This window comes from Asparagus officinalis, chromosome 5 (assembly GCF_001876935.1).
Source record: "Asparagus officinalis chromosome 5, Aspof.V1, whole genome shotgun sequence".
In the NCBI taxonomy this organism is placed as follows: domain Eukaryota; kingdom Viridiplantae; phylum Streptophyta; class Magnoliopsida; order Asparagales; family Asparagaceae; genus Asparagus; species Asparagus officinalis.
In genome coordinates this window covers 91,419,022-91,436,514 of record NC_033798.1, presented here as the reverse complement: position 1 = coordinate 91,436,514, position 17,493 = coordinate 91,419,022, and the positions used below count along the sequence as shown (strand labels likewise).

Here is a 17,493-nt window from a genome sequence, read left to right as displayed (position 1 = left end):
ATACAATGCTAGACTCGTTGCTAGAGGTTTTACTCAGAAAGATGGCGTTGACTATAAAGAAACATTTGCTCCTGTTTCGTAAAAGGATTCATTGAGAATTATTATGGCTATGGTAGCTCATTATGATTTAGAGTTACATCAAATGGATGTGAAAACTGCTTTTCTAAATGGAAATTTATATGGTAGCTCATTATGATTTAGAGTTACATCAAATGGATGTGAAAACTGCTTTTCTAAATGGAAATTTAGATGAAGAAGTTTACATGGACCAACCTTTCTAAATGGAAATTTAGATGAAGAAGTTTACATGGACCAACCCGAGGGTTTTTCAGTTGAAGGAAAGTAACACATGGTGTGTAAACTTAAGAGATCAATATACAGACTCAAACAAGCTTCCCGACAATGATATCTTAAGTTTAATGATACTATCATATCTTTTGGATTTAAAGAAAACAGCGTTGATCGATGTATATATCTAAAGATCAGTGGGAGCAAGTTTATATTTCTTATCCTGTATGTTGATGATATCTTGCTTGCTACTAATGATCTTAGCTTGTTACACGAGACCAAGAAATTTCTCTCTAAGAACTTCGAAATGAAAGATATGGGTGAGGCATCCTATGTGATTGGAATTGAAATATTCCATGACAGATCACAAGGATTGTTAGGGTTGTCTCAGAAATCATATATTAATAAAGTTCTAGAGAGGTTCAAGATGGATAAATACTCTGCATCTGTTGTTCCAATTCAGAAAGGGGATAAATTCAGTCTTATGCAATGTCCAAAGAATGAATTGGAACACAAACAAATAGAACAAATTCTTTATGCATCCATCGTTGGGAGCTTGATGTGTGCTCAGGTTTGTACAAGACCTGACATTAGTTTTGCTGTCGGAATGCTGGGTAGATATCAAAGTAATCCAGGATTAGATCATTGGAAAGCTGCAAAGAAGGTATTGAGATACTTACAAGGAACAAAAGATCATATGCTCACCTATAGGAGATCTGATCACCTTGAGGTGATTGGATATTCAGATTCAGATTTTGTTGGGTGTTTGGATACTAGAAAATTCACATTTGGCTATTTGTTCCTTTTAGCTGGAGGAGCGATCTCATGGAAAAGTGCGAAGCAGTCTGTCATTGCTGCATCGACTATGGAGGCTGAGTTCGTGACATGCTTTGAGGCCACTGTTCATGGATTATGGCTGCGGAATTTCATTTCAGGACTTAGAATTGTTGACAGTATTGCCAAGCCGCTGAAAATTCATTGTGATAATGCTGCAGCGGTCTTATTTTCTAAAAACGACAAGCATTCGAAAGGTGCTAAACATATGGAATTAAAATACTTTGCCGTTAAAGAAGAAGTTCAGAAACAAAGAGTGTCAATTGAACATATTAGCACAAATCTCATGGTTGCGGATCCGTTAACAAAAGGATTGCCACCAAAGACATTTACTGAACATGTCGAAAGAATGGACATTATTAAAAATTATCATTGACTTTTATGTAAGGTTTATGTTCTTTATATATTTGACACTTTGAGCTCATCTGAACAGTGTTTCTGATATATTAATGCATCCTGTTTATTATTGTCAGTATATACATGAATGATTATGTGAATATTAACAAGATATGTCTCTGACAAGGGCATTATTGTTGGACCATTATGATAAGTCTCATTACAGATCATGTTTAGTTTAGAACTAATGTTCTGATACATGGAAGGGACTATGTCGATTTAACTACGTACGACCGTCATGATCCTTATTAGTTTTATACTTAATAACGATTGATGGTTTAATCAATATGATGACGGAATTAGCTTATACTACACATATTATATTGTATTATTAAATCATGATGTTAAATTATGAAACATGTGCCAAGTGGGAGAATGTTAGATTTTAGTGTAGTGGCCCACGTTTTTTGTTTTAACCAAATTTAAGTGACCACGTTTTTCTCTCACGTTTTTTTTTTAAGTTTAAGAAATTGGTCATGATTTATTTTAGTTTTATAACTACTCACGTTTTATGCTAATTTCCTATTGGTCAAAATAACTACTCACAATGATGGAGTGTGAGTGGTTATTCTATTTTAAAAGACTTGGTCCTCTCTCTACCTGATGTAATGTGAAAAATTTCTCTCCATCAAGAAATTTTCGGAAAAGCTTAAGAGGGTTAAGGGAGAGAAACTCAAGTCTTCAAGGTTGTTCAAGTTTATTCAAGTTTCAATCATAGATCAAGGTACATTTTCTTAATTAGATTGTTCATTGTGAAAATCATTTTGTTCTAAGATCTTGGTATAATGATGATCAAATCATAATGAAGTTTGATTTGCTTAAGAATCAGTTTTAACAATATCCACATCCTTGTCAAATTTCAAGTGTAACTGAATGACTTGATAACATAAGGTCATGTAAGAAGAATATGTAAAAGGTGACATGTCATAGATAATTCTCAATAATGTGCAACTTTAGTAACGTACAATTCAACTGATCAATCTACTTATTTTTGATAAGGAGATGTACGTTATTCGTAGAAGATCTGAACAAATTTCTTGCTCATGGTGCGTAACAAGATCTTACGAAACCTCTGTTCCAAGTTCAAGAGTACTACCCCCACTGTGGCTCGTCTTTATTATTTAACTCTGAGACAGACTACCTCTTGTCTGTAAGTTGAAATTAGCATTTCACATTTCAACAATAGAATTATTCTGGATTCCCTTTGCAGTTCTTGGTGAAACACATTTCATCTTGACCATTATACATCATAAAAATTTGATGGTGCGTCGTCTATTTCAAATTCATCAAATTCAGAAATGCCTGTATAGTTCTCTAATTATTCGCTATGAATAAATGTCCGAAAAAACACATTCGTTTACTTTACAACCAAAACCAATAACACAACAACATGCACTTCTTGCTCTCTTAAATCGAGCAATTTCTTTCACGTAAACCTCAACTTAGCTTCTCACTAAGAAGCCCTTCAACTGATCCAACAAAAGCAAATACAGTAACAAGCAGGATTCCATAGCAGAAAATCTGAAGCAATACCCATTTCCTTGTCCAAGCTACTATATTCCTTTGTGCAGAGTACATTTGCACTGGGAAATAGATAGCTATAGGCCAAAAGTTGAAGGCGCCGAGCACTCCCAATACTTCATTGAAGTAAGGGAACAACATAGCAACCGCCGTTGTGAAGACCACATAAAGAGTTCTGAAGCATAATCTTAGTATATTCAGTCTGAAGGTTGGTAAGAATGGGAGTTGGATATCGTAGGAATCATTCATAAATCCATTGTCAGGGAATCTCTCTGCTGACCATCTGTCCACTATAGCAAAAACTGGCTGGCTGAACATCTAGTAAACCATAAGAAGAAAGTTTAGCATCTTATCATCCGTAAAGACTGAAGATATCAAAAAGCACTAAGAGGGCATATCCGCAACAATAGAGCTACCGGGGTTTCTATCCGCAGTTGGGTGATGGTACGGGGGTTCTACTTGCAATTAGCCCTTGATTGAAATATGGAAGACTTTTACCTGATATCCTCCCAATAGGTGAAGAATAATGCAAGCGTTAGCAAAATCAATAAGCCAGTAGGGCTCATAGAAACCAAATCCCGTAAGAAGGTTCCCTGGTGTTTCATCGCCAAAGGCAGCATAACCGAAACATGCACAACATAGGTAGAAGAATGTGGTAATGGATATGGATACTGTTGATGCTTTCTTCATGGTCCTATTTTCTGCTGGTGGCGATTTCAGAGTGTCCTTTAGTCAGAAAAAGAAAAGGGTAAAAAATGATTTAGGATTTTCTTTTTTTTTCATTAGAATAAACTGAATAATCTATATGAATAAAATGATTACCTGAATTTCTAGTAAAATTATTGAGAATGGATAGGCAAATGCTATGTCACCAAGTCCCTGAGAGATGCGCCATACTTTCTGAGTTGTAGATAGCATTGGGACCCCTCCAATACTGCCTTTTATCATCCCATTTCCTGTGTACAAAAAGTTTGCATTATATTTATCGTTAATTCTCCATCATTTTTCAGTTGTACTTTCTTATTGACTTTCATCTGTAACTTATTCTTTCTTTATGAGAGTAAAGTTGGAATATATGTCTTCATACATCCTAGACGCAGTCAGAAAAGATGTTCATAGACATTAGAATGCTTGTGTAATCATGAAACTATATATATATGAAAGATATGAAGGCATATGCATGCTTTTTACAGTAGACAACTCGATAATAATAGAAAGATGAACAATTGGTTACCTACTACTTTGGCAATGCCAAGGCCAAATCCAATGAATGAGTAACAGAAGGACATGACTGCAGCCAAAACAGATAGCCAAGCCATGTTATGAAAATCTGGAATCTGAGACAAAATTATCTGAGCAGCACCAAACAGCAACATAGAGGAAGTAATTTCATACGAACACGGGGCATCGTGCCCTTCTCTGTGATAGCAATTCGATTGAAGAATCGCCCTGCAGTTCACAACAAGCAAGAAGAACGTTCTTCTTAATCCTTTTGTGGGTTCTTTCTTTAACAAATTAAGAGATATTCGCAATTGCAGAAATTATATGATGCTACCTTAACTAACTGAAAGTAGAGGAGGTACTATGAGCAATTTCAGTGGTGCACATGCTAAGGGTGTTGAAGGATGGAAAATACCCTTTGCTCTGATGCTGCAATCAGTCTAAGTTCAACAAGATAAGTATGTGTGCTTAATAATAAAGCACCAATTTCTATGTTTTCCCGTTTTTACTCTATTCTAGTAGCATGCATATGTGTGCATGTAGGCATGTATGCATGCATGCATGTATGTTATGCGTCTATACGTTCATTAAAAAAATTACAAAAAATACAACATGATATAGCAATATAGCAATTGCTGCTTCTTGCAGGCAATGATTGATAGAAGGCCCGACAATGTCCAAGTAGAGAATGGAGACGCTACTTGAATGCTAAAGATGGAACATGAATCATGAGATACATGACTGACTCAAATTAGTATGTAAACTTCTCAATTCCAATCCATTAGTGATTCGGCCCCAATCTGGTTTCAACAGAATAACCTGTAAATAGGTTTGCTGTGGAGCCAATGCAACATATGGTGCACCGAAAATTTGTTTAGTTACATAGGTTTTCTTTGTTTGGTGTACTTCATGAACACTTGCTTCAGTAACTACTGCTTTTTTGTTAGCTAGCCATGTCATTTGCTGCGGTTTTCTGGGTTAATTACACATAGTGTCACGCCACGGGCCCGTGAGTTAGTTGGCACAATGTAAGCTGTGAGACCCACTAAATATAGCGCATTGTTTGGCTCAAACCACTGCCAAAATCGACTAGCCGATGATATAGTTGGCTTCTTAGACTTACTATTTAAACCGTCATGTTTCTCTTTGTTTTCCTGATGAAGGACTAAACATTAGGGGCTTCACAATCACCCCACCAAAATTAGGCAGATTCTAGAGGGGGCTTCAACCATATTCACGTGGTGTAGCGCTTATCCCCATATAGCACTTAGCTATACACTCCACGTTGGCTAACTGCTCTGATACCATTTGTCACGCCATTGGCCTGCAAGCCCAGTGGCTCGATGTAAGTCGTGAGATCACTTAGTATAGTGCGTTGTCTAGTTCAAACCACTGCCAAAATCGCTTAGACAATGCTATACTTGGCTCCTTAGATTTACTATTTAAACCATCCAGTTTCTCTTTGTTTTCCCGATGTGGCCCCAAACATAGGGGGCTTCACTCATAGACCCCCGTACTATCATTCTTTGAACACACTGTCTCTGTAGTTCCGTTGTTGCAGGTAGACCCATTGGTTTTTTTTTTTTTTTTTTTTTTTTACTATCATTCTTTGAACACACTGTCTCTGTAGTTCCGTTGTTGCAGGTAGACCCATTGGTTTTTTTTTTTTTTTTTTTGACTCTTTTCACCCAGCGGCAACATCTGCCAAAATTCCACCAAGGGCATAAAAGAGTCAAAACAATTTAACTCATGGGTCCATCTGCAACGATGAAACTACAGAGCGGTAAACAAAAGAAATAACTACAGGTGCTGTATTTGCAATTAACCCCTTTTCTTAAACTTTCACTCATGATACTGTTGTAAACAGCAAACAGTAAAACAGTGATTAATATAGCTACAAGTAATTGCTTGAGAAATCAAATGAAGTGGTATATAAGTTTAATGTCGAGACATCATACCTTATGCTAGTGGCAGACGTGATAGTATATGCTATGCCAAATCCAATCAAGTTGGTTTGCTGGAAAAACCCACAGAACCACAGGCTTTTTTCACCTACAACCATCCAAATCCACCGTCTCTTTTATGAAGGGAAATATTGCAAGAAAGAAATGGTAGGGCATGTAGAAGAAAAATGTCATTAAGATGTAAATAAATACATTATTCATAAGCAACATGAGATCGAGATCGTTATCATACACCCGTAGCATATACTTAAGATGATTAACACTTTTAAGTTGTTGATAATAGTGTATTGTAGTGAGTTTTAGTCTCACATTGGTTGTGAGAACACACCTCACCCTCCTCTACTTGTATAAATATATGTGTACACTCAATATTCAACTCAGGGGAAATTTACCCAAGATTCTCTCTCTCTCTCTCTCTCTCTCTCTCTCTCTCTCTTACTTTATCATGGTATCAGAGCTAGAGTTATTATTATTTTCCTTCAAATAAAATTTTTTAATGCTTCTGCGTTCTTTTGCCAAATCTTGGCATTGCTGCTTTGTAATCGTTTAAATGCTTTTTTGTGTTCCTCTGCCAGATTTTTGGTCTTGTCGCTTTGTGGTCTCTTAATGCGTTTCGCGTTTTCGTATTCAAGATCGTTTCTCGGTCTCAATTAACAGCATTGCCGTTTCACAGTCAGTAACGGCATCGCCGTTTCAATCCATCTTGATGTCTCAACGTCTCAACATCGATATTAATCCGTTGTAGGTCTCCGGCGTGAGCATCAGATCCGGCCGATCTTTGAGTCACATTGGTCGCTGGTTGCTTTTTTTTTCTCAGATTTGACAGTTAGTATAACCTTCGGGTTCAAATTTAACTTTCGGGTTCTTACATTTTAACCTTCGGGTTTCTACATTAACCTTCGGGCTCTCCTTTAAATATTCGGATTTCGTTCAAGGATTATTATCTTAAACTTTAAATTGATGCTATTATGGCCTCTTCACTGGCACCTGCTTCTCGGGCTCGGTCTAAGTTCTTTTTGCACCTATTGCAAGGAGGGACACCGTTTTAAGACGTGTTTCCAGCTTCATCCTGAGTTACGTTCCTCAAGAACTGACCGTAGTCAGCGATCCCCTCAATCCCGATCCTTTAGTGCACCAGGATTACCGATCAATGTTATGCGATCTACCACTTCAGACCCTACCATTAAAGCTATTGCAGATATTAGTCGTCAAATTGCGGCTCTTCAGCATGCAACCTCTCCATCTGCTACAAAACTCTCTGATATTCGTCGCCAAATTGAGGCTCTTCAAGTTATTGCAAATATTAGCCGTCAAATTACGACTCTTCAGCATACCACCTCTCCATCTGCTGCACAACTCTCTAATATTCGTCATCAAATTGATGCTCTTCAGCATAAAGCCTCTACATCTACTACATAACTCTCCGGTATGCCTCTTGTTGATTCCTCAGCTTACCCTTTGGTCTTTGATATGAATGATCTCTGGATTTTTGACTCTGGCTGTTCCTTTCATATGACTCGTAATGCCTCCCTCTTATCTTCTGTCTTCACTTTCTCTTCTCTTTCCCCTATCTATACGGTTGCTGGACAATCTTTGTCTATCACTCAGTATGGCTCTATCACTCCGCAAATTGACCCATCTGGTCGTCTAACTCTTGGCCCTGTCTATGTGGCTCCTCAGTTGCGTTTGAATTTAATTTATGTTAGCTCCTTATGTATGAATGGCCTACTTGTCTTATTTTCTTCTGATACTTGTATTATGCAGGATCCATAGACGGGCAAGACTGTTGGGGCCGGTCGGAGGAGACACAAACTGTATTTTCTGAAATATCTTGACCTTACAGATCCATACGTCCACGTTCTTTTATTGCTTCTGTAAGTCCAAAATCATCTATCTTACTTTTCGCAGATTTATGGCATAGACAACTTGGTCATGTGTTTCATAAAAGGCTAGAAAGTCTTATCCAGTCTGGAGTACTTGGTCTCGTATCCTCTCGTTCTCATATTGAGTCATGTACTGGTTGTAAATTGGCTAAATTTACTGCTCTACCGTTTCTAACCAGTACATCTATTTTCACTTCCTTATTTGATTTGGTCCATTCTGATATCTGGGGGTCAACTCCTCTGCCTTCTTTATCTGGCTACTTATATTATGTTAGTTTTATCGATGATTTTCTCGTTATACATGGGTCTACCTACTTAAAAATCGCTCTGACATACTTGCGGCTTATCAAGCATTCACTGCGATGATCTTCACTCAATGACAAGCTCGTGTTAAAGTTTTTCGTTCTGACTGTGCCAAAGAATACCTATCATCTATCATGCGCTCTATCATGTCGTCTCATGGGACTATCTTTCAACAGTCATGTCCCTACACTCATGAGCAAAATGGTATTGTTGAATGCAAACATCGTCATGTTTTCGATACCTCTCGATCCATGCTCATTTCTTACTTTGTTCCTCGTCGTTTCTGGTCTGAGGCCATTCTTACTGCTACTCATGTCATTAATATCACTCCATCTAGCTCTCTTTCCAGTGCTATTCCTCATAGTCGTGTTTATACTCATCCTCCTCGTTATGATCTGGTCCGCGTTTTTGGTTATCGTTGTTTCGTTCTTCTGCCATCTCACGAACGTGGTAAATTATCTCCTAGAGCTGTTCTCTGTATCTATTTAGGAATTAGTTCGGAACATCGAGGTTATCGTTATTATGATCTCGCATCTCGTCGAGTTCATATATCTCGACATGTTCAGTTCGAAGAGGATTCTCCATTTTATTCTGCTTCCGATGATTTCAATTTCCTCCACACTACTGATCATTCTTCTCCACCAGCTACATCACCCACTTCCTTACCTCAATTCTCCTTTCGAGATCTCCCTCAAATCTCTTCATCTCCTTCCGTTGAATCTCCCTCACCCGAGCTTTTTTTCACCATCTGATCCATATCTCGTAGACACGACACTCATTCTAGAAAATACTGTTGATCTCCATGCACCTGCGCCAGCATCTCCCCCGCCTGAGGTTCCTCTTACTCTTCATCGAGACAAACACTCACATGTCATGCCTGCACGGTATGCTTCAGTTACGTCCTATTCATCTATCTTTCATAATTTTCTTGCTGTCATTCATACTGCAATTGAGCCAAAGTCCTTTCAAGAGGCCATTCAATTTTCAGAGTGACGACAAGCTATGGTTGAGGAATTTCAGGCCTTTCAGCAAACACATACCTGGGATGTTATTCACTGTCCCCCTGGCATCTCTTTAGTTGATAGTAAATGGGTTTATAATGTCAAATATCGTCCTGATGGCACCATTGAATGTCGGAAAGCTCGTTTAGTGGCTCGAGGTTTTACTAAGCAACAATGTATTGATTATGAGGAGACTTTTGCTCCTGTTGCTCAGATGCCTATCGTTCCTACTCTTCTTGCGGTCGCTGCTGCTCATCGTTGGCCCTTATACCAGATGGATGTCAAAAATACTTTTCTCTATGGCTCTTTATCTGAGATAGTATATATGCAACCGTCTCCGGGGTTCAATATTCCTACGGGACATGTATGTCTCCTTCGTCGTGCTGTTTATAGTCTCAAGCAGGCACCCTGCGCTTGGTTTGAGTATTTTCGTGATGTCGTGCTCAAGGCGGACTTTATGAAAAGTCATCAAGATACTTCTCTGTTTGTTCGAACTACATCACGTGGCAGAGTTTTATTACTTATCTATGTAGATGATATGATCATTACAGGTGACGATATGGCTGGTATACAGTACGTAAAATCTCAGTTGTAACAACAGTTCCACATGAAGGATCTTGGATCTATTCGGTATTTTCTTGGTCTAAAAATTTCTCATGGCCCGCATGGTGTACTACTGTCTTAACAGAAGTATCTCTCGGATATTATAGATCGAGCTGAGCTAACTGACGATGCAACTGTCGATACTCCACTCCAACAGAATGTCAAATTTCACTCTACTAATGGTGAGCCTCTATCTGATCCTACCCGATATCGACATCTTGTTGGCCAATTGGTCTATCTGTGCATCTCTCGACCAGATATCTCTCATGTTGTTGGTATTATCAATCAATTTGTTAGTGCCCCACATTCTGTACACTATGATATTTTATTACGAATTTTTCGGTATCTCCGAGGTACTAGCACTCACTCTCTTTTATTTCCTGCTACATCCAAGTTAGAGCTTTGTGCATATTCTGATGCTGATTGGGCTGGTGATCCCACTACCAGGAAGTCTACCATGGGTTATTGTATATTTCTTGGTGATTCTCTAATTTCCTGACGAAGTAATAAACAAGATGTTATTGCTCTTTCCAGCACCGAGGCAGAGTATCATGCAATGTCCACAACAGCTAAAGAGATTATTCATCTTCGTTGTCTTCTCAGTGATTTTGGTATTTCTGTTACGACTCTTACTCCTCTCTATTATGATAATAAGAGTGTTATCCAGATTGCTAATAATCCAGTATTTCATGAGAGGACCAAACATATTGAGATCGATGCTCATTTTGTCCGTCAACAAGTTATCAAGGACAAAGACAATTCTACTTCTTCATGCCTCATCCGCTGACGAGCTTGCAGATTTCTTCACAAAGGTCTTACCTGTTCACCGTTTCTAGTTTCTTGTACCCAAACTTACTTTGTTTGATCCAACATGAGTTTGAGGGGGACTGTTGATAATAGTGTATTTCAGTGGGTTTTAGTCCCACATTGATTATGAGAACACACCTCACCCTCCTCTGCTTGTATAAATATATGTGTACACTCAATATTCAACTCAAGAGGAATTTACCCAAGATTCTCTCTCTCTTACTTTATCATAAGTAATGGTATTGATGTTTTTTTAATAAATTTTAATGCTGACATCCCAAAAGCGTTTTCTCTCATAATTAACTAACATATGCAATGAAAAAGAATGTTGTGTTTTCAAAAGCTAAGATGGATACTCAAAAGGACGCCTTCTTTGATAAAAATGAAATAAAATAAAAAGTGGTTAGTTGGGGATAAAACGCCCCTGACCCTTCTAGTTTAATTTTTGCAAATAGATCCTCTAAAGAAAATTCTTTCAACTCTTTTATCTTGATAAGAGAAAAAGATAATTACTTTTTGACAAATAAATCCTTTGATGATAAAAGAGTAAAAGAAAATTACTATAGATGATTACAAGCAAAATTGACCCGTGCGTTGCCACGGTATTTGTGTGATGAAATCGAAAAATAATGGTTAAGTACTTTACTTAGAAAATTGCTTTTCATTAAAAAAAATAGTTTGTCAACAAAAATATTTTTTGGTTTTTTATCATGAGTAAATTAGTGCAGGAAAATTTTAAAAAAATAACGATTTAAGTATTAGGATAATTCTAATGCCTTTGATAGTTATATTGTAGATAAAGCCAAAAAAATAATATTTCAAGCATATTAGTGTGGAGAAAGCTAGAAAAGAAAGACTCATTTTTATTTAGAAAAATCTAGCTCAAGTATTTGTACGATACTAATGACTTGGCAGTCATCGCGTACACAAATTAGTATATATGTAGAACAGGAAAAAAGGCTCATTTGATTAGAAAGAAATATTTTGAAAATTAGTCCCTCACAATTTCAATAATTCCATATTTGTTCTCTCAAATCTCAATAATCGCTTATTAGCCTCTCAAATTCTAAAATTAACTCTTAGTTATGATATCTATCTTAAAACCCATCTTGCTAAAAAAAGATTATTTACACTCTAGTAATCTAACGTTTACATCTTTTAACCTTAATACCAAGTTTTTTAGCAATTAGATACCCTAAAGTTCACACCGTTTTAATTTTGATACCTCAAAGTTTTTTCTTGACACTTTTGTTAAGACAAAGTTTATATCTTGTTAACTTTCATACCCAAAGTTTTTTTGACACTTTGATACATTAAACTTTTTCTTAAACTTTAGGGTATTAGAGTTAGAAAATGTTAAAATATTAGGGTACCAAAATGAAAAAAATGGAATCTTTAAGGTATGAAAGTTAAAAAATATATATACGTCAGGGTAGCAAAGTGTCAAAAATGCTCCAGCGGAACAACTTGAACACCTTTCCTCTTTTTTCCAACATTCATCCAATTTTATGCTGACCCAATTTAATACCACTCAAGTTTAGTGAAGCCCACATGCTCGTAGTGTTAATAGGTAACCCATGGGTCATGAAGTCAGTTTAAAATACACTCCTAAAATCTCTGGGATTATCTTTTTATCTCCACAGTATCAGAATTACCTAGAAGCTAAAATGTAGATTTCTACAATAAGGACAGTAGAATTAAGGATCAATTGTTTTAGTAATGTAGTAGGAAACTTTGGGTTTATAGGTAAAAAAACACTTTGAAGGAGGATGGGTCCTGAACTAAATGGAGCAAGGCCTTGGGTTTTAGTTAAGAAAGAACATTTACAATTCTAAAATACTAATAAGAGGGTTGCAGTGTAGGATAAACAATGGGAAGCTACAGTACAACCTCCTATAGTTTTAGTATATATAGTAATAATTTACAAAGGGGATTTTTTTAGATATTAGCCCCTTAAATAATAAGTAATTTGATGTCAGCCCCTTAAATGTTCATATTTTGATATTAGTCCCTCAAATAGCCATAATATGTTGATATGAACCGTTATGGTTATGTTCATATTTTGATATTAGCACCTCAAATAGCCATGATGTGTTGATATGAACCCCTCATATTAACACATGACAGTCGCCTGAGGGGCTTATACCAAAACATGGAAATTTAAGGGGCTGATATCAAATTACTTATGATTTACGGGGCTAATATATTAAAAAACCTTTGCCAAAATAAAACTGAAGGCACAGTAAAGGGGTGTACCCGTAATTGACCCTAAAACAATAATAATAATGTTCAGTGTACAATCCACGCACCACAAAATAAGCGGGACTAATGACCGTGACACCTCGATTGTCAAAGTAGGCAAAGCCGCAAAGGATCTAAATATATAGGGACCCGTCACCGTCCCAATCGAGCAAAAACCAAATTTGAGGAGCGCCTCCTCTCCGCGTGGTTACACGTCTCCAATTAATTATGTTGCAGTAATCTCAATCGACAATGACCGAAATGATGCTCTCAGCTCGGTTTTATGCTTAACGCCCACGTCAAAATTCTAATGTTTAAATAAATAAATACATAGAGCTAGTCTCACCGTTCATCTCACCGCGATTGTAGAGCTGTACTTATCAAAGTCATTAGTTAATTTAGAAGAAAAAAAAAACAGGTGGATAAGATGACCACGAAATTGCGTAACGTGGTTGGTTTTGAAATATATACTTTTTTAATTTATGATAGGGAAATCCAAAAGCTTTAAAATAAATACAGTGATCTAAAGTCTCTGAAATATTTGGTCTACAGAAAACAATCTTTAATTTTGTAGAAAATCCAAAAAACTGTTTTTTTTACTCTTACTCATTTATTCCTAACCTACATATACATAAATTTGATTAGAAATACTAATTAGGTTTATCTACATCAAATAACTTGTAAGAATGTGTTTCACGTGTCCTAGAGAAAGACATGAGGATACTCTCTACGGGTAAAAATAAATAAATAAACTACATAGATTAATTAATTTAAAAAAAAAATGTGAAGTCAAAAAAAAAGTAAGAGGTCACAAATTGCTTACTTAAGTTTTGTTTCACAGCATCAATGTAGGATAGATTTCTGATGTGGCCAAGCTCAGGATCAGGAGACCTGTAACAATCAGCAAGCAGAGTAGCTTGTACGACCGTAATTGCTGCAAATGAGAGCAGAGCTATGGGACCAGCAATCCAACCGAGCTGAGCCACGCTCCACGCTAGAGACAAAACACCCGATCCTATCACTGCTGTTATTATGTGGGCAATTGCAGTCCAAATTGTTCCTGTATTTACCAAAATATACGATAAATAAACAACATATATAATTGATTGCGGATATATTCATCGATCCATGAATAATTCTTTCTTCAATAAAAGGATATATAAACCTTGTAAAATACGGAAATGGCGATTCCTTAGAGAGGTATTTGATCTCAACGATGACGAGTTTATTAAAATTAGGGGAGTGTAATAAATTTTTTTTCTTTTCATTTTAACAACTTTTAGTTTGCTAAATAAATACACCTTCAAAACATCATAAGCTACTTGACCCCTCTTCCCAATTTTTCAGTTTGCTGCAAGGAAATTTTCGGAACCTAGATAGCTCCCAATTTGTTCCTTTCAGGAGGGAAATTAGATAGGAAAATTTTATTTAAAAAAAATTCAGAAATGTTTTTAATTAATCTAAAAGTACATTTTGTGCAAATTAAGATCTTCAGAGGGGCATATGTGCTTAATCTAATACAAGGAATCCTGGATGGCCACAAAGAGAAAAACAAAAGAAAACACCCGTGGGATCCTTAATTAACGGACAGTCAGTGGACATGGATCACTGAATGAAGATAAGAGGAAACCTTATCCTTGATAAATTGTATGATCAGAGAAACACTTTCATGGGTTTGATAATTTTAATAATTTATGAGAATATATAGTAATAATACTAGTAATAATAATAATAATTTGGGATTAGCATTAGTAAAGAAAAAGGGTGCTTACCAGTTCTCTCGGTGTGCTGCTCATCTGAATCTTTGCGGTGATCTCCAAGAAAAGGAATGGCTTCTTCTCCTCCCATGGCTGAACTTTTTTCTTCACTTCATATGAAGTTTGGGTAATTTTCTCGTTGTTAGCTTCCGTTGTTGTTGGAGTAGTTAGTATTATGTGAGGGTTGAATAATGTTAGTCTCCTACACACGCTTTTGTACACATATATATATAATAAAAGGCACTTCTCTCTCGTGAGTTCCACCCAACTCTTGACGTAATAGGTATTGGGAATTCATACGCAGGTGAGAATAGTCTCATAATTAGAAAAGAGTAAAAAAATGAATTAATACTTACCAAATTTTAACTTTTTGAATTAATTTGATTCTTACCTCCATATTCAGGTGCATTTCACTCTCTTAGTAGGCGTCCGTCGGCAAGGGCCAAGAGAGAATGTCAGAAGAGGAGGGATAACTTATAGTTAATCTATTAGGAGAGGGTTAAAATAATTCAAACACCTTTTAGATTATGTAGTTAAAATGACATACTAGCTCCTTTGCATGCCTTTGGCAAATAAATAGATGTTAGGTAGGTTATTTCCTTCATTTTTTTTCAAATGCCAGGATTACGCTTATGTTGAATATAAAAGTTTTTTAATTATATCTGCAATCATTACTTATTATTAGGAGTTAATAGTTGTTTGTTGAAAAATCAAATAAATTTTTAAAAAAAATTAACTAGTCTGACCTAAGTATAAAACTATCAGTATAGAATAAATAATATTAATGAAGAGTGAATGACTTAATTTGGAGATATGGAGTTAATCATCATATGCTAATTGTAATCAATTTTTTGAGAGAAAAACAAGGGATATACCCTGTTCATTAAAAAACCAAAAAAAGTACACATTATGTAGTTACAAAATTAAGATACGAACTGTATCCGATTGTTAGAAGATGGAAAATAAAGTTTCTAAAACTAGAGATGCATAACCTTCTTCTTCCAGTGATCCATGAAGATGAAGAGTGGACATTGCCGTCATTCATCGTAAACATAGATATAAGGAAGAACAAAAACCAGCTATACATATAGTTGATAGAAACTAGATGTTCTATTATCTAACACACAAGAGATAAAACATAAGACTAAGTATCTGTTGTTTATACAAGACTGGTAAAACTTGCATAACTTTTATCATGCTCCCAAAAGTCCACAACCCTCTTAGACACTGCTCATGGGTATAAGTTTTTCCTCTAGAATTGCTGATACACGCTGCACATTTGACCCACTACTAACACCTAACCAATCAATTAATCCAGAATTGGCATAGTTAATAAAAGTAGAGCAGGAGAAACTTGTTTTATCAAACATGAACTTATTTCTTGAAAGCCATAAGGTCCAGCAAACTGATGAGAAAATGGTACGCCATAAGCTACCTTTGATGCTATTCAGTTTCTCTAGAGTTTGAAGTAACTTGTCCGGAGATGTAGGCCAATGAAAGGGGAGATAATAATCGCTGAAGTGTCTCCATACTTCAATTGTTAAAGAGCAAGAGAAGAAAAGGTAATCTCTTGTTTCTGAGTACAATCCACACAATGTACATGTTTCTTTTGTTCAACCTTTGGCAGTGAGGTTATCTTTGGTATGCAGTCTATCTAAAGACAATAACCAAGTAAAGATCCAAACTTTGCTTGAGAGAATTGAATTCCAAGTAAGCTTAAAGTTTGGAGATAATATTCCATTGGAATTTAAGAAGGTATATAATGACTTGACTGAGTAAACTCCATTTGCTGTAAGAGACCAGTGTGGTTTATCTAGTATATATGAGATACTTCTGGAACCAATTAACTTCAAGAGATCTATTTTAGAGGATAAAGAAATAGAGGAAATGCTTCTTTTTAACAAGGGTTGCCAGTGCCATTGATGATCATGTAGAATGCCTTGGCTATGTATGGAAACATTTGAAGAGAATGAAAGCTCATATAATGAAGGAAAGAGACTAGTTAAAGTGTTGCAACTAAGTCATTTGTCTTCTCAAAATCTTATCTTATCACATTTACCAAGTGTCCAAGATATATTATGAAAAAAAGGCATTTTTGATGGAGAGGATCACATTCCAAAAGGGAGAATGGGATGCATTACTGAGTTTGGTTTGTAGCATTTCACCTCTTTTAAAGTACAATTGACGGAGGAAGGTGCCTACTAATGATTCTCTGTCCAAACATTTCCATAATCATTTAGACAGTAAGGATATATTGAAGATCTTAATATCCTTAACTCCCAAACCACCTTCAGATTTGCTTAGACATATATTTTTCCAATTAACCAGACATTTGAAAGAGTTGGCCTCTGCTTTACTAGACCAAAGGAAGTTTCTTCGAATTTTGTCTACTTCATTGATTAACCATTGTGGAACCTTGTAGAATGACATGAAGTATAGAGGTATTGTGGTAAGCACTGAATTTAGTAAAACGAGCCTTCCACCAAAAGATAGACAATTGTTTTTTCAAGAAGCTATGTTTGTGTAGATTGTCCAGAATTGGTTGCCAATCAGACTTAGAAAGAGTATCATATTTCAGAGGTAATCCCAGATACTTGATAGGAAGATAATCCAATTTACAATCAAGAGCAGAAGCTAGATTTTGACGCTTGATAGGAATTTTTCCAATGTAGAT

General features: G+C 36.2%; 1 protein-coding gene across 1 annotated transcript; it reads right to left on the bottom strand.

Moving 5' to 3' along the window:
• On the bottom strand, positions 2,737–15,240 carry LOC109840162 (probable amino acid permease 7). The gene is made up of 7 exons (XM_020408693.1): positions 14,835–15,240; positions 13,886–14,122; positions 6,219–6,312; positions 4,274–4,488; positions 3,862–3,995; positions 3,538–3,765; positions 2,737–3,357 (listed from the first exon to the last, which is right to left on the bottom strand). Exons 1-7 carry the CDS (start codon positions 14,908–14,910, stop codon positions 2,956–2,958), a joined length of 1,386 nt encoding a protein of 461 aa, XP_020264282.1. The 5' UTR covers positions 14,911–15,240; the 3' UTR covers positions 2,737–2,955.

Bases quoted from the DNA above. Each gene is read 5' to 3' on its own strand.
- LOC109840162 (XM_020408693.1), bottom strand. From the start codon at position 14,910: ATGGGAGGAGAAGAAGCCATTCCTTTTCTTGGAGATCACCGCAAAGAT. The intron at 3,996-4,273 runs GTAACCAATTGT...TTTTGTACACAG, and splicing joins TGGCATTGCCAAAGTAGTAG to GAAATGGGATGATAAAAGGC. The intron at 3,358-3,537 runs GTAAAAGTCTTC...ATGGTTTACTAG, and splicing joins ACCTATTGGGAGGATATCAG to ATGTTCAGCCAGCCAGTTTT.